The sequence below is a fragment of the Puntigrus tetrazona genome, chromosome 19 (assembly GCF_018831695.1).
Source record: "Puntigrus tetrazona isolate hp1 chromosome 19, ASM1883169v1, whole genome shotgun sequence".
Classification (NCBI taxonomy): domain Eukaryota; kingdom Metazoa; phylum Chordata; class Actinopteri; order Cypriniformes; family Cyprinidae; genus Puntigrus; species Puntigrus tetrazona.
In genome coordinates this window covers 18,974,047-19,000,704 of record NC_056717.1, presented here as the reverse complement: position 1 = coordinate 19,000,704, position 26,658 = coordinate 18,974,047, and the positions used below count along the sequence as shown (strand labels likewise).

Below are 26,658 nucleotides of genomic sequence, written 5' to 3'. Positions count from 1 at the left end.
AAGCACTGCCAGAATATTTTTGTATGCTATATTTTTATCAATATGTATGAGTATTTTTATTTATACAACCGGTGTCTAGTCATCGCTATAGAAACAGCTATTTTCCGCATTTTTAATCCACTCTTGTCTGTCAAAATAAGAAATAAGACAAGAGGTCAGAAATCATAATATAAATCATCCTAGAAATCAATTTGAGGACATTGCATTACAAGCTTATATACTTTTAAACAGCAAAAGTTAGTGTGCCATCCTGATGTTCTATATGGATAATTTACTCGCAATGCACAGTATGCATGCTAGAACCTGCAGAAATGGTAGTTATTCTGAACCTCATTTTAAGTTTCCTGTCCAAGGAAATAATGGGTTTACTAGAATGCTGACATCCACATGCAGCAGAATGTACCAATGATAAGTCAGCAGAGCTGTGGCTATGCAGATGTGTATAAATCAACATAATAACAGCATTGTTCACCGCATGGTAACTGTGGAGCACATGGTCTGTACTTATTTCCCTGTCATTAGAGATGACCACTCATCTTACATAATATTTGGGTTAAACATATTTTAGTTTTTGCATCAAGCTTCCAGTAAAAATAACCTATTCCGTATTAGTTTTTAAAACATAAAGTATAAAGAGTTTATATCCTAGATCGTGATCAGACCTTCTGTTACAGTAGTTCAGGCAACAGCACAGTTTGCCGCAGTGGGGGAGAAAAAAAAGGCAGCTGTTGCCTAGCAACAGCCAGTGACCAGCCGTCACGAAGTGTTGTAAATTTTCTCGTGTTGCTAAAGTGTCAGATCGGAGCACCACCTTATTGCTACATAGAGAACGTGGGCCTGTTTTTACACGGGATCATTTTAATGTTGTGTGATTTTAAATACGACATTCAGAGTGGGTTTCTGTCTGTGTACGCTTGTGTGCTCGGGTGAGTGGGTGTGTGTTTGTAGAGAAGAAACGTGAGAGAAAACGAGACCACAGATTAATTTCTGCGTCACGTCACTTGTTTTTCTCATGTAGAGAAATGTCATTCAGTCATCTGTGTGACAGCGCAGACTTCATTCAATGTGATTATTAACACAGCAGCATCCCATAATTCCCAGAATAAAACCAGTTTTAACCCGTCTCTGAAACCATGAACTGTTTACTCTGATATAAGAGTTTGTCTAAACTTGCTGGTAAATTTATAAAGAAGTCTAAAATAACTAAATATTTCTCCTAGAGAGCAATGAGATCAAATGAAGAGCAAAATGCACCAATTTGTCTGCTCTAGAGGATTATAATATCTCAAACAATGTTCAGCCTTGCTACAAAAGACCTCAGTATGTACTCAAAGTTGTCTCATATTTCTTGCCTTAATCCACACCACCATTTCTAATTTTTTAAATGCGTTTGAAAGATGTGTTACGCTCATCAAGACTGAATTCATTTTAACTATAAAATTTGATTACAATTTAAAATAACAGTTTTCTATTTGAATATATTTTAAAAAGTAAGTTATTCCTGTAATGCAATGCTGTATTTTTAGCATCGCTCCAGTCCTCTAGAATTCATTCTAATATGCCGTTTAAAAAAATATTTAAAAACTGATAATATTTTTGCTTTCTATATATCTAAAGTGCCAATTTCTTACTGACCACAAGCTTTTGCTTGATAATACTGTATAAATGATCTCTCTGTACTGTACTAGTTGCTGCATGAGTAACAGTACTGGAAAAAATCATTAATTAAATTGAAACTTCAACTTCTTTGAAGTAACGATAATCAGATGAGCAAATAGCGTGTGTGAATGTGTGTGTAAATAAATACAGCATCAAAAATTCAGTGCAGGTTATGTGGATTAGAAGTCGTGAAATCGCTCACTCGATGAAAGGCCTGAGGATTCTGCTTCCAGTAACTATTGCTCTGGTTGGTCAGACACTCTGTTACTGGACGTTACAGTCAGCGCTTCGGGCCTTTGTCAAGTGACCCGCTGTGTGTGTCCACGTGTGTCGATGCTAACAGTGCCCTCTTGTGTCAGCCCGCAGCTTGCGTCTGAGCCCGTGGGAGAGCCGCATCGTGGAGAGGCTGATGACTCCCACCCTTTCCTTTCTGGCTCGCAGCCGGAGCGTCGCCACCCTCCAGAACAGCAGCGACCCCCGTGAGTTACACATCACACACAGTTAACCTGTCAGGAGATGAGCTAACGTTATACTCACTACAAAATACATGCACACACATGGGTTAAACGCATCAAAAAATGGGCCTCATTGAGAGAAAACAAGCGGTTAATCGTCTGATTAACTCAACTCTGATGTAAATATGCAAATATGGAAAAATTAAAGGGACTCGATTAAATATCAATCAATCAATCAATCATTTTTATTTATATAGCGCTTTTAACAACACAGGTTGCATCAAAGCACTGTACAGTATAATGACAGGGATGTATATTGGCGAGAGTGACCAATTTCTTATTAAATGCAGAGACGGTCTCTGTAGTCAATTCAATGATAATCACTAGAAGTTAAGTGTCCCCAACCAAGCAAGCCAGAGGCGACAGCGGCAAGGAAACAAAACCCCATGCATACAGAATGGAGAGAAAAAAAAACCTTGGGAGAAACCAGACTCAGTTGGGGTCAGTTCTCCTCCGACCGGACGCCCAGCACTAAATATGTGCAGTTTCACATGATTAGTGCAACTTGTCACCTGATCAGAGCAGTTTATTTGAGAAGATGATGACTGCATGTATTCACATGTATTTCTTTTTGTTGAGTGTGATCATAGAGTGACTGCTGGGATAACAGTGAACTAATGCGTGCAATATAAATCCAATTGCAGTGGCAAGAAAAATGACAATAAAATGTTGCAATGACCAAATATTGCACTGCATTAAAAATAAAAATGTTACAAAAAATGTACAATAACGATGCTGTAATACTCATAGCCTTGTTTGAGCTTAGTTTGTACTGAAATTGACCATTTTGGGTTTTTTTCTTTCTTTGGAATACCAAAAGAAAGAACTGAAATATCGAATAGAAATATTCTTTATGAAATAAAATAGGGTTTCTGCATATTTTACAGTATAAACTATAGTACAGTAAGAAATTGCATGTAAGATCAAAGTCAAGAAGGATAAAAATTGTAGTTCATGTAATAGATTGGAATGTATTATACCCTGTTTAAGGTTTCTTTTTCCCATATTTCAGAATCATGCTTATAGAAATGTTATGTGCATAGTATAAATACTACACACTGAATATCGTAGTATCCTAGAACAGTGTTATGAATATAACACATGTACAATGCTGTTCAAGTGTTTGGAGTTCAAAAGGTTTTATTCAGAACTGATTAAAACAAGAAATGCTTCTTGAGCAGCAAATCATCATATTAGAATGATTTCTTATGACACTGACCACTGGAGTAATGATGCTACAAATTCAGTTTTGCCATCACAGTATTATATTGCATTTTTGCAACTGTAAAGTGTAAATTACAATTTATAAATACAAATAAATACAGCCTTGCTAAAGCATAAGAGGCTTTTTCTTTAGAAGCGTAAAAAAGATCAACCCCAAACTTTTAAACAATAGTGTAAGAGCTCTGAGTCGTTTTGAACAACAACGGTGAGTGTCTCTGTCCGATCTCAGATCAATGTTCCCGCTCTGCGTCCGTATCTCCTCTGACGCCCTGCTCCCATCATCATCCTCACCAGCACAGCGCTGAACGCTGGAGGGTCTCGGCCAGCACACCTGACATCACACAACGCCAGCAGAGACGCAACTCTACCCCGGTAAACATATGCACACAATAACTCACTCACAAATGCAGATTTATTCGTATAATAATGCTAATATGCACTAATGTTCCAAAGGTATTTGATTATTTTTGAAAGTCTCTTATGCTGCATTTATTTGATTAAAAAATACCACGAAAACAGCAATGTTGAGAATATATATATATTATTATTTATTTATTTATTTTATTTTATTTTTTAATATATATATATATATAGAGACATTATTAATGTCACTTTTTTCTCCATTTAGTCTGTCCTTACCGAATGAAAGCATTAATTTAACTTTAATGTTATGTAAATTAGAAAAACTCATTTTTTTCCTGATTTGACATTGAAATGATCCATCACTGCATTTACTTAGTTTGAGAAGAAGAAGAAAGAAAAGAAAGACAAGGAACGCGAGAACGAAAAGGAGAAGAGCGCTCTGTCTAAAGAAAAAGTGGAGAAGAAAAGACAGTCCCAATCTGTAACCAGAACGAAAACAGAAGCCAGGTGACTTTCTCTCACGCGCACACACACACACACACACACACAGCACATACTGTGTAATTACTGTGTGCTCATGAGCCAAAGAGAGGCTCTGATCCAGCTCAGCAGGGTTTCTAGCAGGCTGTTGGGTCTTTCCAAGCCTTTGTGTTCAGTTGCTTTGTGGAAAAGTGATAAATTAGCCATTATAGAATTAAGGTTGTACTCCTATCGTGGTCGATTCATGCCCTGTCGGATTGCTCATTCACACTGGTTCTTAAATTTTCCAGCATGATTTGTGTTCTCTCACTGTGACAAAATCCATATTATTACTAAAGCAAGCATCAGCATTTTTATTCAACTTAGGGTTAATAAGTATTGTTTCCTGAAGAACTGAATAAAGATAGATGCTTTAAACGAGAAAAAGATGCCAGTGGGATAAGAAAAATAAAAAGTTCATTACTTTTGATAAAATTTTCAAGAAGGCAAAACTAAATATCTTAAGTCATTTTTATTTCCCAGTAAATGGTGATTTACGTTGACAAAAAAGGAATAATTTAATATATCGAAGTAATGTAATAGAAATCAAGAGTCATGCTTATAGAAATGTTTTATGTAACATTCATAGTATAAATACTACACACTAAAAATATTGTAGTATCTATGCTAGAACACTGTTCTGAATATAACATGTTCAAATGTTTGGGGTTGAAAAGGTTTTTATTCAACATTGATACAAATAAGAAATGTTTCTTAAACACTAATAAAGGAAATCTGTTTTTGTTGTTGTTGTTGTAACCATATTGTTCTGGTCTATACTGGGATGTTTACTTAAATCTCTTCTCTTTTTAGCCCAAATATCAGAGCTAAAAAGCGAGCTCCGTCCCCTGCGACGCCCAGGAGTCGCCCCCTCTCCCCCAATCCAGCGGTGTCCCCCAAACCACCCTCATCTGCGGGCCGAACTCCTACCAGCACCAAGACCCGGCCTAAACGGGCGCAGACTCCTGCCCGCGTGCAGGCCCCCGCCGTCACCGCTGTCTCCGTGGAAACCAAGGAACCCCGTCACGCTGACCCTCCCAAGGACACAAAGAGTGAGTGCGATCGTCATGGCGACTGGTTTGCTCTCAGATAAATCAGCGCGACGGCTCAGTCTTCTTTTCAAGAACTTCTTTTCAGCTTTAGTGCGTTTGAGCGAAACGTAAGCATTTACTTTTCTTGATGGACTTTTCTGTTTAGCTGCTCCCAGTGTTCCCGACATCACCGTCTCGTCAGCTCCGACCACGCCCCTCACTCCCTCTGCACCAATCGCAGCAGCTCCTCAGACACCAGAGGCGGCCAATGCGGCAGCAACACCTTCCCGATCGCTCTCTCCTGAGCCCGGCCCTCCGATCTCTAAGCCCACGGCTGGGACCAATGACCCCGAGGAGGCGGCCCGTGCGCTGGCAGAGAAGAGACGTCAGGCCCGTGAACAGAGAGAGAGGGAGGAGCAGGAGAGACGAGACCAGGAACAGAAGAGCAGGTCAGTCTGTCATAGGCTGCATAAAGTCAGCATAAAAACAAACCCACTTTTTCAAAGAAAGAAAGACAATGCTGGACTGACATTTAAAATGATCACTGCTTTATTGTCATTTGCTAAAGCTAAAACTATTAAAGCGCTTTTTTGTTAATTGAAAAAGTCGCAACTACATAAAATATTAATATTAGATGAAAATTAACAATTTTTGTAGCACTAAAATTACCATACTAACTGGAAATAAATCAAATGTAAAACCTAATTAAAATTTTTGTTACGTGTGGGATGGGGCCAAAGACCCCAACAAAAAATACATAGAAAATTTATAAATAAAAATAAAGTAAATAAAAGAAAAAGTCTATAAGTTATAATATTAAGCCAGTCTGTATTAGTGTATTAAAATAACACTGAAATTTCTATAGTTTTTAAAACAGGATTTTCCATTTGTTTGTGATTATTAGATAAGTGTTTTTAAAAAAGGTTTTATAGATGCTCTACAAATTCTTGCTAAATAAATATTTTAGAACTGTTTATTATTATTATAAATTGATAATAAAATAATTTTAAAAATGTATTAAATATAAATGTTTATTTTTGTATAATAATTCATTAAACTGGGATTTACATGATTTTGTTTCCATGACTCTTCGGTTCACCAGACAGCTCCATCTGTGTGTATATACATATAAATATATATGTGTGTGTGTGTGTGTGTGTGTGTGTGTGTGTGTGTGTGTGTGTGTGTGTGTGTGTGTGTGAATAACACTGCCATCTTCATTCAGAGCTCTGCGTGAGGAGCACGCCAGACGTGAGGAGGAGGAGAGGAGGCGCAGGGAGGAGGAGGCGCGCTTCATGGCAGAGCAGCAGCGTCTGCAGGAGGAGAAGGAGGCGCAGGAGAGAGCACGATCCGAGCAGGAAGAAAACCTGCGTCTGCAGAGACAGGTGAGCAGTGCTTCATGGGTAATAACTGTCACCATTTATGTTTAGGGAAATTTTAAAAAGCTTCTGTTACTTACTAATTGCAATTAAATAATATTACATTTTATGATATATTTGTGGCATATATGTGTGCCCTTTTTATGCCATTTCCAATTAGTAAATTATTGAAGTGGTTATCTCTCGAAATAAAGAATGGACTCTATACAGCCTAAATGCATGCGTGCGTGTAAACCTATTGTAGGAGCCTCCCAAAACAGCACTAGGAGCCTTAAAATTACATTATAGGGGCACTTTAAAATCCATATTCAGTTTTCAGTAAAATCATTTTAATACAAAAGCCCTTCAAGGCAAGGTGAGCGAAGTACAGGCAGACAAAAGGACATTAGCTGGAGTCTTCTGACGTCACGTGAGCCTGCGGGTGACTCTCGTCTGCTGTCCTTCACACAGAGCCCATCTGACAGCAAGCCTGTGTTCTGGTCTGATTCAATCATCTAGGACAGGCCTAATGGGCCTCTCTGTGGCTCTCTGGACGTACAAAGCGCATCTGTGGCGTCTGAGTAGCATCAAAAATGCTTTTCTCAAGATCTAAACTATATATAAACCGAATGGAATTGATGCAACATCTGCACTAATAGGCTATGTGATTAAACAAACTATTTCAATGCGTTCATGACTAGGATTCAGTTTGCAATCCATTTTCTGATACGCAGTTGTAAGATGTCTAGGAGAGGAATATTAAAATGAATCAGAGGAAATTTTCGGCTGCTGCTTCCCCCTTGTGGTAAAGAAGTGAAATTAAAACACAACCAACTATCCATGTGATCATTGCCATTTTAGTATTATTTACATTCTATTAAAGTATTTATTCATATTTTGAAAAATAATTTATTTTTATATTTTTCATTTTTCTATTTAATTGTAATTTTGCTATGCTTTGGTGATTTTTGCATTTGTTTTAAATATTTTTTCGTAATAAAAGCACTTCCACTTAAACATTTAATTTAAACAGTTAATGCTGTCTATTATTTATTTATTAACTGATTTTAATAATTTATGTGTTTTTGTCATTTTCATAAGGTTTTTATATTTGTATATAGCTTTAAACGTTCCTATTTTGTAGCGTTTCAACTTAATTCTGTGCAATAAATGGAATATTTCAAATTTTGGGTAATAGGAGTGTTTCCTCTAATATTTACATAATATGTTATTTCTGCTTTTATTATGTTTAACATTCATTGAAAACAATTTTAACAGTTTTAATTTTAGTTTTTGTTCATGACAAAATCCTCTAGCAGCCCTTGGTGTCATGTCAAATGTAATTTAGAGATGTTCAATAGATTTATGGGTAATGAAGATTCATATATGTCTTTTCCAGCGAGAAGAGGCTGAAACCAAAGCCCGAGAGGAGGCAGAGAGACAGAGGATAGAGAGAGAGAAACACTTCCAGAAGGAGGAACAGGAGCGTCTGGAGAGAAAGAAGGTAAAACGAGAGACTCTCCAAATACTTCTATTGAGGAAAACATAATTCTCATTGCTTTCTGGGAAAAACATATGATATATTCATGTGATTTTCCTGTTTTCGTGGGCTTGATTAACATCTGTGTTCACCTTCCTAGCGTCTGGAAGAGATCATGAAAAGGACTCGTAAGAGTGACGCAGGGGTACAGGTGGGACACATCTGTGTTTTTACTGAGTCTGAGTTCATTTCACACACACACAGCCGAGGGAAAATGAATTGCTTTATTTGCTTCTGTGCAGAAAGACGTTAAGGCTCCAGCTCAAGTGAACGGCAGAGTCTCTGAAAACGGTAAAAATGATTTGTAGCCCGGTGCATGCGATGTTACACTGGAAATAACGCTTCCTTCTGTTAAAGATACCGTAAAAGGCATTGTTTAAAACAATATAACGCTGTTATTCTCTTGTTTTGCAGTAATCCAGAAAAATCAGTCAGAAACTGGTGCAACAAATTTGAACCAATCACAAGGAGAAATGAAAATGAGGTAAAGTTGGCTTGATGTGAAATGTACTGAAATGTGTTTTGCATAGCTGATGAGGATTGTGCGTGTTTCCCGCTCAGCTCTGTGTCCTGGGACACGGCACCCGTCGTTAGCGGCGTCCAGCCTATTAAGCATCAGAATGGATTGTCCTCCAATGGAGAGTCAGCAGACTTTGAGGAGATCATCAAGCTGTCCAATCACAGTGGCAACAGCGGGCAGGGCCAACCTGCTGACCCAATCATGGCCTTTGAGGGAGGGGAACCGTTCATGATGAAGGCGGGGCCTATGAAACCTCAACCTGTGGCAGGTAAGATATCAGATATTATAAGATTAGGTAAAATATTGTTTTTGTTAATATCAATGCTAATGACCATGTTACTGTAAAAAAAAAAATGTAATTGTCATTTTCTTGAAATTTGCTCATAATGTTCTTGATGTAATTCTTCAAAATTTAATGTTGTTTAAAAAAAAAGAACAGCTATATATAAATGTATGGATTAGATTTTATTTCATTCTATTAAAAGGTCTTGCATTTAATTACAGATCATTATTTATATATATATATATATATATATATATATATATATATATATATATATATATAAATAATTATATAATTAATAAATTATAATAAATATCAGGTCAAAAAGTGTCTGTAATTAAATGTATGGATTTTTAAACTTTATTACACTTAAATAGTGAGTGATTATATAAAATATGGTGAGTAAATAGCAGACATTTTATTAATTGCATTACTTTAAAAAAATGTTTATTATTCTTTTTAAAATAATGATTTAAAAAATGTAAGTGTCCTACATTTTATTCCCTTAAGCATGCAAATATCTTGGTGCTGGTATTCTGAAAAATACAGCCTTTTTAATGAAAATATTATCCATATAAAATCGCAATTCACTGCCGTTTTCATCAGCAATGTTTTGCTATGAAATTCTAAGGATTAGTTCACCTTAGTTCATCATTCTCCACTGATCCAAACCAACCCGACTTTCTTCAGGTGAACATAAAAAAATGTCTAGCAGAACTTCCAGTCTTGCTTGTCTTTTCTACATAAAAATGAACAACAAATGAACATTTCTTTGTCTTTGCAGCCATATGCTAGCTTTGTGCAAAAAAAAAACCCCATTTTGCTATTTTGACGTTTTTGGGAGCTTGACAGTGTCAGTAACTGACTTGAATCAAACTCTTTATACATGTCTCCCTGCAGAGGTCCTGTGAGAGAGCAGAGCCTTCTGCAAGAGAAGAGAAGCCTTACGCTACCACTGCTTCCACCCCGACGTGTGCCAAACCGACAAACAGACTGCTTTAACTTTAGAAACACAGCGAGACAGAAACCGCCGATGTCTGTGGAAGCACTTTGAGGAACCGAAAGAAGTGGAGGAGAACCTTAAAAAGACACTTATATACTTATAAGACGTTTGCAAAAAGTCTCTGTCTATTTCACTGTGTGTCATGGTGCAGAATTGTTGAATTTCTTTAAAAAGTCACCTGCCGATTACGTGGTGCACCTTAAAAGAGTCACTATATGATGAATTTTAGAAAAATACAACTTGGAAATACACAATGTTTGGCTATCATTATGATATTAATTATTATTGTTATTGTTGTTGTTATGATGTATTGTTACTGTTCTTTTAAGTAGAAAAACGTGTGTCTTGAATTATTGCGTTATTTAACATGTGGAGCATCAGAAGGAGGCGATATTCTGTATGTTAATGTATATTTGCCTGAATATGACAGACCTGTGGAATAAATCTTTATGAAAGGGGCTGTGTGTCGGTTCACGATTTGTTCACTTCTGAGGAGTCTAGAAATGCGAAAAGGGCTTCACTCACCAACTTTTAGCTGAAAAACATGGTTATACAGCAGCCGTGCTCTATAGTCTTCTGTGCAGTGAATAGTTTTAGTCAGCAGAGGACAGCGCTGAGTCTGAACTCCTTCCAGTTATGTTTGCTGAACAGTATCTCATCTCCTCTGCCATGACTAGCCTGCATCTTGAAGTTAAAAGTTCAATAATATCAAGAACTAGCGTGCATTCGCATTCGTCTCGTTCTTTTCCTATGCATATTGTATTAATGAAGTAGTGCACAAACTAGTTTCATATCCGCTCATTCTGCATGCATGGACATCCAGTACTAGTCATTCAAAGAATGGTTAAAGGCATAGTTAACCGAAAATGCGAAACAAATCCCTCATTAAGATGTTTTGTAACATTGCAACCGTTACTTCCGGCTAAAATAGGAGTCCTTGATCTCTAATATTGCTTTCTTGAGCTTTGGTGAAAGAGCCATCAGGGGATAAATATGCACAGATCAAATATTTTGATGTGAGAGGAAAACCTGGAATGGATAGTTTGTTCTGGCATAATCATTGTTATGGACTATATTTTTGAAGTTAAAATGCCTTATTGGTGGATTTGTTTATTACAGACATGCAGCTTTTTTGCTTCACAACATGTTATTTGATGGACTGGAGTCGTGTGGATTATTGTTATATTTTAATCTGCTGTTTGGACTCTTGTTCTGACGGCACCCATTCACTTCAGAGGATCCATCGGTGAGCAAGTGCACAATTTCAAATTTTCTCTATAACGAACTGCTCCAGTTGTTTTAGCTGAACTTTCACCATCATAACACCCACTGACATGTACTTGGACCCGATAGTCTAATAGGCTCATCTCAGGCGCTGTATTTTTAGATGGACGATAACAGATAGAAAGTGCGTTATGAGTAAGTTAGATGCTGCCAGCTGGATTTTAATTCATTTGGCATGGCAGGAACGAATAGGATCTTAATGAGTGACAGAGCATGCCGCCTGTGTCCACAAAAACTGCTCTCAGGTTTGCATTTGATTTGAATAACCCCCAGGAAAAAATGCATTGCTCCAAGGTTGTTCGAGAGAGCTCGGGAGATTTTAGTAAATTGCGCTCTTCGATCGTCTTTGTTGTTGTAGACGTTTCTGCTGAAATGTATGCAGTTTCATTACAAAAAAGCAAGGCATAGGGGCAATGTTGTACATCCCAAGCAAAACACAGGAAATAAAAACTGAAGCAAAGAAAGTTTAAGGTGAAGGACAAAAATTAGTTATATGCATAAAAGTTATAAGCTGAAGTTTAATAAAATTATATTAAAGTTAAATAAAAAAGATACTGATTCAAACTAATGAGAAGACAAAAGCGCATCAAAATAAATTCAAATGATAACTGAAAATATACAAATAAAAGGCCAGTCGAAACATTAATAGGCTGAATATATAAATGGTACTAAAATAACGCTGGAATAAATTGAATCTCACGACACAATTTTGCATTGTAAAGTATAAACTGACTAAGATGGCTGACAGAACTCTGGATCCAAAGTGCATATTTGTCTCTAAACTTTGACCTTTAAAGGCTTGTTAAATAGTATGCTGTGTCATGAACCCTTGGTGCACAGGACGGACAATATAAAGCCTCGCTGGACCGTTTCCCATGAGTCATTGCAGGGTGTGAAGACAACTGAGAATGTACTGGTTGTTTGTTGTGGGGCTGTTTTGGTAGCTGTTGATAAGCCTGTGTGTGTTTGTGTGTTGTGTGTGTGTGTGTGTGTGTGTGTGTGTGTGTGTGTTTGTGTTCGTTCTCGGTCTTGCAGCATGTTTCCATCAGCCGCAAATTTGCTTCACACTGTCTTGCTTTCTTTAATGGCTTTATATGGGTGCACTGTAAAATATTATTTTTCCAGAACCAATATATATTGACGTATAATGTTTCCGAAGCAGCTCTTTCTTTGGGTTTTTAGAATATTTAGGGCGTCTAAAAAACACAAAGACTCTGTCTTCATTCTTTTGGCTTGTTACTATTGTGGGTTGTATTTACATTTATGGGCTGATTTCATATATATATATATATATATATATATATATATATATATATATATATATATATATATGAATAATATATATAAAAATAATGTGAGCCAAGCATGAGAGAACAGTATTGCTATTCATAAGAAAGATACATATTTTATATACGTAATACATATAGACTATATTTTATATGATTTGATTTCATTTAAGGATTTTTGCAGGATTTTTTAAGGAAGTTCGCAGACCTTTACAACATTTGCACCATATTTACACAGTGTGTTCATTTAAGGCAATATTTATTTTATTTAAAAACGGTTTATTGATTGTTTGAAGGTTGATCAGATTTAATGACCAAGTTTGTTCCCTGCAGCTGTATGCAGTGTTTCTATCAGTAAGTTATTTTAATATTGTTTGTATATCATTATATTTTATATTATATTTTGAGTTTTAGAAATGCGCTTTAGTGATTTATTATGACTATTTTTAATATTTTGGTTTGGCAATTATTTTTATTTCTGTTTTTAGCACATTTTAGTACTTCAGCTTATTTTAGTTAGTTCTCATTTTAGTTAATTTAATACGAATGTTGTATTTTATTTCATCTTTTTCCAAGTACTGGATACATTTTAATTAATTTATTAAACAATACCGTTCTACATAGACAACATAAAGTAAGCTAATTCCTCTGATTGTGAAGTACATGGCGACAAGAGCATTGTGACGATGTGTGATGTTTTAGTAATATTGTTCTACTTATGGACAAACCAATTATAAACACTTTATATGTTTGCTGTATTAGGATTATGTCAATATCAAAGTTTATTTATATAGCACAATTTATACAGACCAGTGTGCTTTACAGTGCATTAAAACATTGCTACACTCTCAGAAATAAAGGTACAAAAGCTGTCACTGGGGCGGTACCTTTTTCAAAGGTATATTTTTGTACCTATTAGGTTCAAATATGTACACTTTAAGTACTAATATGTACCTTTAAGGTACCAAAACATGTACTTATTGTAAAGGTAACACAGATTTTGTACCTTTATTTCTGAGTGTTATGAATGTTAGTGATATTTTACAACATATAGTGGACGTAAAAAGCCAGTAAAAAGAGGTTTTACGTAATGACTGGTTGAATATAAGAGATATAATACAGTTGCAGAAGACATTTAAAGTTGTCTTGTAAAGCCAGTTAAATGCATCTGTGCATTAACTGAACATTTAACCAAGACATGACTTAGCATGTACTCAAACACAGGAAGTTCTTTGTTCATTGCTGAATTTACTTTTGCTTTCTCTTGCATTCTCTCTATACTGAACGGCAGAAGTAAGGCTTCTCTCTTTTTACTGTTTTCATCATATTTCTCCTGTGAAAGTAATGTAATTTGAAACTAATTACATTTTTGATCACTTGCGACACACGTGGTATCGATACAGCTGTAAAGGCCTAGAAATGAACAAACCTTACATCTATTAGGTTCAAATATGTACACATTAAGTGCTATTGCGTACTTTTAAGGTACCAAAATGGCCCCTTTGACAAGGTAGCGCCCCAGTGACGGCTTTATTTCTGAGAGTGTACACTTAATGTCAAACATGCCACTTTTGGTATAGGCCAAATGCATGCAAAACAGAAACCAAAAAAGAAAATATGGCTTTAAGATATGTACAGCAACTGAGCAGAGCGTGGGGAGAAAGAAGCAGCGTACCCTTGATTTAGGATGGAAAATAGTTCTTAACTTAACAGAAAAACCACAAGACGAAGAAAGCAGAACATTCCACTGAAAGTGTGTTATTCTATTGAAATTAACCCATCGACTCGCTCTAAATCTGGTTGCGGTGCACATATACATATTTACTTGTGGTTTTCAAGGGGAAAAGCTGCTTTTCTTTCATTCTCTAGTTCATTGTTGGGCATGTGTTCGTGTATGAGCATCCAGTTTTCATCAATTTTAATCTACACCAAAAATAAAGACTTTGTTGGACACGAATTAAGCTGACATTAAGCCGTCTCAGTGTAGTTACTCCCTAGATCAGTTTGGGAATGTAAACAGTTTGCCAATGTGACAGACAAGATTGCAAGAGTGCTATGCAGCGATCTTTCATCCTGTCTGAAGTGTGCCATTTCGAATATGATGCATGCTGATAATATTTTAAAATTTTATCATTTAGTTAGATTTGATGGGCGTGTGTGTGTTTTAGTGCTGTCAAACAATTCATATTTATTATGCATATGTAAATGAGTATGCATGCATTTTTCAGGAAAAATTATATAATGATGTTTATATATTAAATATATTTGTAATATAAAATTAATATAACCTTAGACGTAAATACATGTAAAAATATCTATATTATTATATAATATATAATATAAAAAATATGAAAATATGTATTTTTCTGTATTATCACAGAACAGACTAAATCATTTATGTATATATATGTATGTATGTTGTATGTTTGTATATATATATATATATATATATATATATATATATATATATATAATAACTTATTAACTTATTCAGAATATATGATTAATGATTTAGTCCTCATTACAGATCTGCAGCAGAAACTTTCTCTGACCTTGTTGCAGATGACTATTTTTGCGACAGCAGCTGTCAGCAGTCTTAATACCACCCTGACAAGAATGTTTATCTCTACCTTTTTCATAAGATTGTAATAGGATTGGAAGTCATTGTCGACGGCACACATGTGCGCTATAGCTAGAATAACCTTAGCCGTGTTTCTCGATCATCACTTATTTCTTTACAAATGTGAGAAAGAAAGATTAGCACATAGCTACTTCCTGGAACAACAGACTCAGGAAACACGTGTTGCAGGGCAAGACCACAATTAATTAAAAAGTGTGTTTGTGTGCGCGCGTATGATCGTATACATTTGCTAAAAAGGGGGGAAAAAAGGTATTTTGAGAACGTTTAAAAAGGCCATTAAGTACGGACTTAATGAAACGCTCATCTGTAACAATAGTATTTTTGCAGACATGTCTGAGAGAGATTGGCTCATGCAGGCTGACTCCCTGTAGTGTTTCCTCTCTGTGAAATAGTGCCTGGTGTTTGGCAGATTTCTCAGAGTTGGCTTTGAGGCCTGTGATTACAGCTGTCACTCGGAGAAGCTTTCAACAGGTGTTTGAAATGGAGGCGCTGTGTCTGTTTTACCATGTGCAGATGCCGCAGCACAGCTCAGAGGAATAAAAAATGCCCGTATATTATATTAACATGCGGCTATTTTTTTGTAATTAGCATCTAGCATGATAAAAAATAGTATTTGTATTCAACTGTGACTCTTAAGAAACTGAGGGATGGGTAAACAGTGCATCTGACGGGCTTGTAAAAGCCCTAGAACGACGAGTTAGAAGTTTTTTTATTTATACATTTTCAAGAAAAGAAAAAATTGTTAAAGGAAACCGTGAAAAAAAATTCGCAGAAAGGGGCGTGTGCAACCGTCTGCGTGCGCGCGCATGTGTTGATCAGGAAGCGCTGGGTCTGAGCTGCTTCGGAAGAATCTTGCGTTTCCTGAGGAGACCGAATGGCCGCTTCTCCGTTTTATTGCTTAGAAACCGTGCTTAGCTGAGCTCACGTAGGTTGTGTGTGCACAATAGATCCGTGTATGTAAAACCAGTCGTGTATTGATCAGTGATTGGCGTGTAATTCGCGCTATTCCTTCGTCGCGTGCTCGCAACGCCTCAGTCAGAGAGCTCGCTTTAATCACACCAGACTAGCCCCTCAGGTGAGTCTATTTTTTTACACATATCGCCGCAATAACGCTGTGTTATGTCGACGTTTCTCCTAAAAATGCCCTTTCGTGTTATTTTGTTGCCGTCGATTCCGCTTTTGTGCGTTTGGAGCCGTTTGAAATGAGCTAATGGGGCTAGTGTTAGCATAATGGCTAACAGCAGCAATTGAATTGGAATTCTGAATTTTACAGCATAACAGTTCGACTTAATTTGCTATTTGGTTGCTTTACTTGTAAATGCCACTATAACTGTTCGGCTAGTTTTTTCATATTATTCTGAACGTGTTGATTTTGATAAAAATAATATTTATTTTAAAAAAAAAACTCCTTAACTGTAACCTAAACGATCCTGAATGAGTATGACCGTAGATGGGCGCATCAAATTGAAATTCTAATCGTACCTTGATTGTGTTTTCCCGAACTCGTTTTTTTTATTTCCACGCTTTACACGAAAGAAGTGAAAACGAAAGTGTTTTTGAATGCGTCTCATAAAATGGCAGTTTCTTGACTTCTGCGTCGTGATGTTAACATCTGATCAGAACTGTTTTCCATAATGTCTTGGGCAACTCATTAGATTATCTAGACAGGAAAACGATGCCTAGTCAGCAGGTTTGCTCCCTACCTAGACAGCATTTTTGAGCTTCTCAAAATGTCTCTAAACCTAGTAAATTGGCTATTCAGCTTCCTATCTAGTACTTTGGATTCTAAAATGCTGCCTAGGTGGAAAGCTCACTATGTTTTGTTACTGCCAATGAGTGTCCTCTGTCCTGATGATTTGATCAGTGCAAATGTTTTTTTTGTTTTTCATAGCATTTCCTGAATAGATTAGATAAAGGCTGGACTGTCTCTTACCCTGAATGACTGGGTAGAAATTGCTTGGCTCCTGTTCCTGATTTGACTGTCAAATCCATAGGCTTTATGTATACAAGTCTTTCATGCTATATGGCACACCCTGATCTCTATCCAACAGAATAATGCTGCATATCAACCTAGGCGTCTCATGTTACTAGATAAATGCAACAGTCTGGAAAAGAAGCACATTTTCAGCCTCTCACAGAGCCGGTGCAAGCAGTTGTGACCTATATATTCATTTGGTCAGAAATGAAAAGTGTATATTGCAAATAAACTGTCTAAATGCATCTGTTTTATTGCAAATGACTTCTGCAATATTATGAGGAAGTGTTTGTTTTGCATGTTTAAGAGTCTGAAACAGTTTCATCCTTTACTTTCAGGCTCGTCAGGTTAGTTTGGTTCTCATTTTTGTGGTTATCTGCTGCAAACGTTCAGAGTTGTTTTCTGTTAATGTTTGATTTATCTTGTCCAAACGGTACACAGAATTCATCCATAGTGGGTCAAGGTAAAAAAAAAAAAAAAAAAGCAATTACTGTAAGTGTTTATCGGGTAGGAAAGCCCATATGTTTGAAGACAAATAATGTCTTTGAATTGCATCTATTACCGTAAACAAGAATTAATTCAGGGGACCAAGATCAATACTGATACTGCTGTAGATTACTGGAGACATAGCAGTAATCATTTGTGAGCTAAGCCTATAAATAGTAGATAATGTTTTATTGTTATTATTATTTTTAGTAAAAGTAGATTAAGTCCAAAAAAGCAATAATTTAGAGCAGTTTAGATGATCGATTAATACAGTGTCATTACTTCCCTATTGAAAGATTCTCATAAAAATAATTAACATAACTTAAAAAAAATAGTCCAGTGAGATAACATTAACTAGTATTTACAGAAAACAAAGTCTTCTTTGGGTAAAAATAACTGGAACACAAAATGAGGATTGGTACATTTTTATTGATTACAGCCCTAATATAATGGCATAAATAGCAACAGTTTTATTTACAATTATTGAATTGTTGAATATATGGATATATATATATATACGTTCTGCATATCAGTTGTTGGTCACTTAACATGTTTAATGTCATAATGGTTTAATAGGTTATTTATTTTTATTTATGCCTTTTTTTTTTCTTTTTTTTCTTCATTATTGTATAAGTAAGACAGCTTTGTGTTTGTGATTTCTCTTTCAGATACTGTGCGTATAAAGATGTCCAAGCCCCCAAATTCTGCTTCTCGGTCCCGGTCTAGATCCAGGTCTAGATCACGGTCCTACACACGATCTCACTCCAGGAGTCGCTCCCGCTCAAGGTCCAGGAAGCGCCGCTACAGGTAAACAAATACAACAGGTTTTAGCCAATTCCTTTGCAACTAACTGTTTGTTAGAAATATAATTTTAAAACGTGAAATCTGGTTGTTTTAAACTGCAATGAAGTCATAGCTCAGTTAAACAGAAGCTTCTTCTGAGCGCTTTATCCTACACTTGAACCAAAGTGATGAAATTTTCAAACAGCACTAAAATAAGATATCATGGTTTTCTGAAGGTTGCTCCTCCTATTTTTTTTTTTTTTTTTTTTTTTTGCTTGCATCCTGTGTGCGTTAGGCTAAGAACGGTTTCCTTTTGTTTGTCGTGACTACCTCTTTCCACTACTTGTGGCTTAGCTTGTCGGTAAATGTTATTCTTAACCTGTTTTCCAATGAAAAAGAACAAACGGTAAGACATTTTCTTGTTGGCAAATGTGTGGTTTAGTCTAGTTAAGCTCTGCACACCACCAGATTTAGGTAATGAATTCAAGTTTGCAGTTACTTCTCAATGAAATTTCCATATATAATTTCAGAAGATCATATGATAGGCATACATTTTAAGTGGCATAATCTTTTAGTGAGTGGTAAAACTGGTATTTAAACTTTAAGGAAAGAACTTGCCCATTTGAGATTGCAGATTGTGTGAATATTGATTCTGTAGCGCCATCAAGTGTTCATAAATCATAGTTGCATTCCTTGTCTCTTTTTCTCTCTCTGATCGACCTCTTTCTGTGTTTTTGACTTTTCTATATTTCACATTCCTTAGCTCTAGATCAAGATCCCGTTCACACAGCAGGGAGAGGAACTATCCTTCCAGAGATTTCCAAGGCAATCGTGGGTATAACCGTGGTTTCCGTGGCTACCGGAGACCTTTTCAGTATAGGGGCAGAGGGCGTGGCTACTTCCCACGAGGTAACTATCATAGAGGTGGCAGCAACTATGGTTACCGTTCCAACAACTGGCACGGCCATAGAGACCACCACCCGCAGCAACAGTACGACCACTCTTACAGCCCTAGGAGGGGGCGTTCACGTTCCCCCACGCCACGGAAACGATCAGCAAGCCGAAGCCGCTCGCGTCATTCCGATAGATCATCATCTATGCGTTCCAGACGTTCCAGCTCTTCCTCCCGTTCCTCATCCCCACGTCGACGCAACTCTAGCGCTGGACGGCTCCATTCTAAAGAACGCAAAGAAAGGGGTTCACCAAGTGAAAGCAAGGGAACCAGCAAGGAATCATCCAAGCCTAAAGGGAGCACCCCAGAGGAGCCCGGTAGCAAATGGGAAGGCCTAACTGACTACGATGCCAGCCCCAAACGCAAAGCTGCAACTTCTGGTGGTCCGTCAGACATCAAAGTGTCCATATCTGGTGCCGGAAACGGTGGTCCATTGTGGCGAAGCATCGGCCCTGCTAGTAAAAGTCCACCTGCAAAGACGCAAAGCTCAACTGGCTTTGGGTTCTTCTCAAAGGACGAGGTGAAGAACGAAGACAAATCGGCCTCCATTTCTACCGCTTTCAAAAAGTATGTTTTTACTTTCGGTTTTAGATGTTTTCCCTCTCTTTCTTTTGTCCTTCAGGCAGTTTTTAATCAATCATCATTCTCTCCTCAAATGTGTTTAGTCCTTGTACAGCAACAAAGATCCTTGGAAGAATAGAGCTTATAATGGAAACCAATTACAAACTCAAATGTCACAAATGGGCGTTTACCTGTGCTATGAGGTTGTTTGCAATCCCATAATTTAGGAGATAAAGTTTTAATGATGTAAGTATGGAATAAAAATCCACCCTGGTTAGTCGTGTCTGCATTGCTGAAAAGTTGAGCCATACGTTTGCGCATGTTTTAATTGTTGTTTGTTGTAAGTAACCTTTCTCATCTTGCTATTAAATGTTATGCTGGTTTGAAAATGTAAAAAAAAATTCTAAAACCGTCTACTTCCTGAGGTACAAACTGATTAACTTGTGATCGTTCACCTCAGGTTTTTGGCAGAAAAGAAAAAGCCCTTGTCAGACAGGGATAATGGCAGGGGTGACACTTTAAGCTTGGGCGACGCAGACAGCGAGAAGAGCGGCAGCAAGTTGAGAGCGGGTTTCGACGCATCTGATTTCGAAGCAAATACTGACAAAGGACTTCCATTTCTGGATGCAGAAGAAGAGGAGTATCGCCAGGAAATGAAAGACAGGAAGACTGAGGAAGAATCCAAATATAAGGACAAAACTCTTGTCACAATGCGGGACTTGACTGAAGAGCGTTTCGGAAAATGGGATGAAGATGTTGAGGAGGAACTAGACGAGGAACTTTATCGCAGTCGGAAGCATGTGTCTAGAAAAGAAGAAAAGGCCTCCAAGAAGAAAGAAAAGAAAAAGAGCAGGATCAGTCCATCCTCTCCATCGCCATCCAGAGTATCAGAGAATAGAAGCAGGCCACTGTTTCCTGCTGGAAGAGAGGCCTCACCCCCCACCAAATCCTCAGCAAAGAAAGACCCGAAGTTCAATTTCAGTATAAAGGCATTCACTGATGATGGAGAAAGGTAAGAATTTGAAATCGCATTTACTGCTCCTTTTTTATTCTTCATTTTTTTGTTTTAATGGCATTTGGGTACACATGTATGACTCTCACTGCTTTTCCTCAGTTCATCAGGTGCATTAGCTAAAGAAAGACGTTTGTCAAGGGATCTTGTGCACCCTGGTAAAAAAGATCAGGAGGAGTTTCACTCGATCTTCCAGCATATTCAGTCTGCTCAGCTTCGCAGAAGCCCTTCAGAGCTATTTGCTCAACATATAGTCACCATAGTACATCACATTAAAGGTAATTCCAGAATAAGCTGGTTGTTGTGTGTAATCCTTCGTTTTGATTTTACACTTTGCACCTTGAGGTGCCTCAGGGTGCGAACCTAGGACCTTTCTCAAAGAATTTGGCTTCATATTAAAACATTTTGCAATGGCGGCATGCTAGAAGTGACTTTTTTCCCCCTGCCTTCTTAATGTAGCTCAACATTTCCAGTCATCTGGGTTGACTCTGAATGAGCGATTTGGAATATACCAAAGAAAAGCTGCAGAGATGGAAATGATGAAGCCGAGGAAGAGTCCTGAGATCCACAGGTAAGTGTATTTGTGTTCTGGTCTACATTTCACTCAAGTGTCACAGAACGCTTTGCGGATTATTGTAGTTTACATACCTTGTGTTCTTAATTTACACACATATTTTTTGCATGGTTTTTCACAGGCGTATCGATGTGTCCCCCAGTGCTTTTAAGAAGCACTCTCACCTGTTTGAGGATTTCGAAGAGAGCAGCTACAAGGTGACACAGAGCGTTTTCAAATCTGAAATTCCTGCCCAAATATGTACCAGCTGAAACAGCAGAAATGTGCTATGAGGTGTATAATGCTAATGCACAAGAAGCCCAATCTCAGTCTTGTATTTCTGAGCGTTACGCTCTCACCCTCCAGCATTTGTCGTATGATTAATCGTGGGTACATACTTGCCCAAACAAAATGGCTAATGAAAAGGAAGTGACTATTGATCCTGTGTCCAAGCCTTTCACTGGACCGCTAACCAATGCACTAGTAAGTATATCTCCTCAAAAATGTGTCTATAAAACAAAAAACTGAGGCTCAGTACTAATCAGCATTGGGAAAGCATGGAGCATGCTGCTTTCTCATGAGATCTGTGCATTTTTTTTTTTGGTTTTGTTTTGGTTATTTTTTTGTCATGGAGTCTCGCGTGTATATAGACGTCTGTCACGTTTTCAGTGGGTGTCCAACATCTCATGTTCTTTCACATTACTTAAATTTGCGCACACATTTCATTGGTTTCATTAAAACTTGGATAACATCAGCCAAGACTGTACACTCATAGAGGGTGACTAAATAAAATGAGGATTGAATTTGGGTTATTCCTAAAGATGGCCAATAGATGGTGTTTTCAGCTGGATTTTGACTTTTCATTGCCATAAGTGTTTCAGTGTGAGGCAAATATTCTCAGCCTCTTCTTCTTGTGCTTAGGTTAACCCTGAATTAAGCATATTCTTATTTAATGTTAAAGGGTTAGTTCACACAAAAATGTCTTTTTTTTTTTTTTACTTGGAAAAAACATTTATGAAAATCTCCCACATGCTGCTTTTGTGGAAAGTAGTCAGCCTTTTCTATTCCCGAAAAGAGATTCTGCTAAGTATCTTTTATTAAAAAAAACAAAACAAAAAAAAACATTTTTGTATAAACTGACCCTTTAAGCTTAAAATGGACTTTGTCACATGCTAGTTCAAAATGAAATTGAGGATTGCTTACCTTTTAGTTGTTTACATAAATGATTCTAGAAAACATGCTCATTATTTTGGACATTGTGTCTCTACAGGATCATGGTAAAAGGCACGAGGGCGATTCATTGGACCTTCGCTTGGCAATTGAGCGTCGTAAAAAAGATCCTAAACGAGAGGGGGGAAAGAGTTCAGCTGGTTCACGCACACCCAGCCACGAACTCTCCCCTGACAGATCCTCCAAACACAAGAAGTCAAAGTATGTTCAACTCTTTGATGCTTAAAAATAATTCAGGTTTGACCATGGGTCGACTTATCTTAGTCCTGTGCTCATTTTCTACACTAACATAATTTAACTTACCAGTTTTTTTTAATACAGTGGAACACTGTGTATGTGTGTGTATATATATATATATATATGTATATATATATATATATATATATATGTATATATATGTATATGTGTATATATATATGTATATGTGTATATGTATATGTGTGTATATATATATATATATATATATATATATATATATATATATATATATATATATATATATATATATATATATATATATATATATATAAACTTTAATTAAAAAAAAAAAAAACTTGATTTTATTTCTTTTAACTATTTAAACTTTGTACAAATGCAGGTGTTTTTTTGTTTGTTTTTTTCCCCAAGCTCATTATTTAAAATCAAAATGGACAAGTGTAATTTTCATATTGCAATTTTGGCATGCTGAACTGTGATTTGTAGTGTTATTACATTTGAATGTTTTAAATTGCAATTTTGCCTTTTTTTTTTTTTTTTTTTTTTTTATTTTTATTTTAATAGTACAAATATTTTGTGTCTTTATTCTCATACAGCTCCCACAGATGGCAGAGTGGCTTTACTTACACAAAAGCACAGCCTTCAACTAATTTTAATTTTTGTTTTCTTTTGGGAAATGCAAGTAGTTATATTCTCATATTTAAGACGGTGTATAATCACAATTCTTGTAATTATAAATAGCCAGAAGATAACAAGTTGCACCTTTTTACTTTTGTCATTTCAAAGCCTGCGTTAGCTTCTATTCACCTATTGAAGGAATTTAACTCTCTTCTCATTTATTCTAAAGGAAAAGCAAAAAGAAGCGAGAACGCTCTCCGTCCTCCTCTTCATCTTCCTCCTCCTCTCCTTCCCCACGTCAATACAGAGTGAAGGAGTACCATCCGGAGGAGCACATGGAAGGAGTAGGGGGTTTTAACAAGGCCCGTCTGGGGTCAAGGGAGTATCCGGGGCCCATGGATCGCGGCCCCCGGGAATATGAGGGTCACATGGACAGGGGTTATGAGAGGGGCAGAGGAGGATACGACCGAGGAGGATACGACAGAGGTCACGGGGGTTACGATCGGGGATTTGTAAGTATCGTGCCGTTCTCTGATTGTTGATGAGTTACAGATGAAATTTGTTTCTTTGAGAGACCTCAGTTGATTCCCAAACTGCCCAGATAACATTTTCAGTGCAGGCTTATTTATGTTAGCTCAGTAACATAATAAATGCTAAGCTACAATTAATAAGCATGCAAAGAAATCTAGGTACGCTGCTCACTGGGGTAGGGGCTTTATGAAATCAGTTTTGTCCCCCACAAATTCTGTTTTAATGGTTTAGGTTTTACAAGTCTTACCAATTTAATTGACATCTGATTTATTTAAATTTATAAATTATTGAATAGTAAATTATTTATTTTATATTCTAGGAATAATTATAATAATGCCCTAGGATTTTCATTCTTCTGGACTGTTTCATGATTTAATGCAAATTATCAAAATGGGAAAATGTATTTAATTGTTGTTTGCATTTATTTATTTATAAAGTAATCGACTCAATATTTGGTTTACCATGTAATTTGAAAACAGACAACAATTGTGGCATTTAAGAAAGGTTCTACTCTTCAGTAGTAATTTCTTTAAGAAATACTCTGATGACTGTTTTTATAAAGTTAAGGTGAAATGCTGGTAAAAGTAACCATCAGAGAAGTTCTGAAGTTAAAGTTCATGTGTTCAGTGAGAAAGATAAACAGAAGGATGGTTTATTATATATGATATTTCACGTTATACCGTAAAATCTATTTTTAAAACTAAAAATAGAATTGTTTCCACACTAGAGCTTTTATTTGTGTCCCAGTGATCCTGTATTTGTTCAATGTATCTCGGATGTTTCTTCTCCATTCTCACTTTATCTGCTCTTCTCTTGTATTTAATTTCAGCCGAGAATGAGAGGAAGAGGATGGAACCGGGGAAACTACCCAGGCAATAACAACAACAACAACAACCCTCCCAATATGGGTGGCCCTTCACGTCCCCCAGATGAAGAGTGGGACCCTGAATACACCCCCAAGAGTCGGAAATATTTCCAGGTGTGCTAACATTGCTCTCATATTCACGCGCCCCTTTAAACAAAAACTGTTAGTGGGTTGCTTGGCATGTCACTCAAGCGGTCTCGGGACAGTATAAGCTGCAGAGTTTCACTTTCCGTCTCTCTCATCAAACTGTAGCACGATGACCGGGACAAGGAAGGGGAGATGAAGTGGGTGGACACTAGGGGACGCGGCAGAGGAAATTACCCTCGTGGCAGGGGCACGTTCATGGTTCGCAAGAGCGGCGGCAGCCCCAAGTGGACCCACGACATGTTCCAGGGCAACGTTGAAGAGGGAGAAATCGGAGATGGAGGCTCAGAGCACAAAGATGACGACAAGTCTGGGGAAAACACTGCTTCCAAGCCATAGACTGATTCGTATCCATTTGTGTCTGGTCTTTTCCGATGTCTCTTGCTCGGTGAGAGCCCTCGTGTGAAGTTCATCTTTGTGTGTTCAGATGTTGGACTGCAGAACCCCCGAATGGAGCCATGTCATTTATAGCATCCGCAATTATTTTTCAGTTTTTGTTTGTTTTTTCCCCTGTTTGTTTTTGGGGTTGTGTGGGGTGATTGAAAATAAATTCTGCCCTATGGTGGCTGAAATTAATTAATTGAATTTCATTTAAAAAGTGCAATAAATCTGTGCACTTGTGCCTTAGATTTAACTGTAGTTTTATGATTCCTTTTTTTTACTTTTTTTTTTTTCAAGTAGATTTCCCCTTTTCTGTTTGGAATTGCATGTAAATTCATTCATACATGCTACAGTCTTTTATATTTCTTTCCCTATTGGTGTATGGTTCAGTCTCATTGGCGCGTATCCCTTGTGGACCAATACACTGTGTACTGGGCCGATTTTCTCCAGAAAATTGTCTGTTTAAAAATTGTGTACAGCTTCATTCTCCCTAACCAATTGATTCGCAGCTATATTTAGCATCCAATTTAGTTAATTTTGTTCCCTTAAATTATGCCACTAATGGGTGAAAGAAAAAAAATGTCCACTTGCTTTGTGAAATATAATTCAAGTTTTGTTTCGTTTTTTCTATTTTGAGCAACAAAAAAATGTTTTAGATTGTCATTCATCAGATTTTAAAGTGTAGATAATAATAGAACATTCAAGACAAAGCTTACAGCGATGCATTTATTGCATTGTTAAACTATCAAAACTAACTGTATTATAGTTCATGCTGCATGTTTAGATCATGTGGTCTTCTTCATTTGCTCTCTGTACGCTGCACTGTTCACTCGTGCTGTAAGGATATAACGGGGGACTCGGCTGCTTCTTTTCAGCGTAGAAATCCTGCTTTGTGATGACAGTACTGTAACGCTGTGACTCAAAATTCTGTTAACATTTACAATCTGTCAGCTCTGTGCTTTGAGTCTCCATGGTAAATTTGAAATAAAACCCGTCCTCTGTTTGGTAAACCTCATCTTGTTTTTGTTTCGCGTTACATCGGCCTTGTAAGACATCGGCGGGAACAGCTGCTTTTAACAGCTGGAGATTTTATGAAGAGGTAGCGCTAGTTTCGCAATGTGATAG

At 37.0% G+C, this 26,658-nt stretch overlaps 2 protein-coding genes across 5 annotated transcripts in view; both read left to right on the top strand.

The window, feature by feature from the left end:
- Positions 1 to 10,473, top strand: part of LOC122323972 (MAP7 domain-containing protein 1-like) — a 35,104-nt gene extending 24,631 nt beyond the window's left edge. For all 4 annotated transcript variants that reach the window (XM_043218112.1, XM_043218111.1, XM_043218114.1 and 1 more), the window contains 12 exons: positions 2,019 to 2,138; positions 3,628 to 3,770; positions 4,138 to 4,268; positions 5,094 to 5,332; positions 5,478 to 5,760; positions 6,537 to 6,696; positions 8,069 to 8,173; positions 8,310 to 8,360; positions 8,452 to 8,500; positions 8,624 to 8,693; positions 8,771 to 8,997; positions 9,913 to 10,473. In XM_043218112.1, coding sequence (XP_043074047.1) covers positions 2,019 to 2,138; positions 3,628 to 3,770; positions 4,138 to 4,268; positions 5,094 to 5,332; positions 5,478 to 5,760; positions 6,537 to 6,696; positions 8,069 to 8,173; positions 8,310 to 8,360; positions 8,452 to 8,500; positions 8,624 to 8,693; positions 8,771 to 8,997; positions 9,913 to 9,923 — 1,589 coding nt within the window. In that variant the 3' untranslated portion in view covers positions 9,924 to 10,473. The remainder of the gene's footprint in view (positions 1 to 2,018; positions 2,139 to 3,627; positions 3,771 to 4,137; positions 4,269 to 5,093; positions 5,333 to 5,477; positions 5,761 to 6,536; positions 6,697 to 8,068; positions 8,174 to 8,309; positions 8,361 to 8,451; positions 8,501 to 8,623; positions 8,694 to 8,770; positions 8,998 to 9,912) is intronic.
- A 5,558-nt stretch (positions 10,474 to 16,031) lies between these two features.
- Positions 16,032 to 26,543, top strand: thrap3b (thyroid hormone receptor associated protein 3b). The gene is made up of 11 exons (XM_043217373.1): positions 16,032 to 16,301; positions 18,356 to 18,494; positions 19,234 to 19,989; positions 20,444 to 20,995; positions 21,098 to 21,273; positions 21,455 to 21,566; positions 21,691 to 21,766; positions 22,819 to 22,979; positions 23,842 to 24,124; positions 24,973 to 25,122; positions 25,261 to 26,543. Exons 2-11 carry the CDS (start codon positions 18,373 to 18,375, stop codon positions 25,489 to 25,491), a joined length of 2,619 nt encoding a protein of 872 aa, XP_043073308.1. The 5' UTR covers positions 16,032 to 16,301; positions 18,356 to 18,372; the 3' UTR covers positions 25,492 to 26,543.
- Positions 26,544 to 26,658: the final 115 nt, after the last annotated feature.

Bases quoted from the DNA above. Each gene is read 5' to 3' on its own strand.
- thrap3b (XM_043217373.1), top strand. From the start codon at position 18,373: ATGTCCAAGCCCCCAAATTCTGCTTCTCGGTCCCGGTCTAGATCCAGG. The intron at 22,980-23,841 runs GTATGTTCAACT...TTTATTCTAAAG, and splicing joins TCCAAACACAAGAAGTCAAA to GAAAAGCAAAAAGAAGCGAG. The intron at 24,125-24,972 runs GTAAGTATCGTG...ATTTAATTTCAG, and splicing joins GGGGTTACGATCGGGGATTT to CCGAGAATGAGAGGAAGAGG.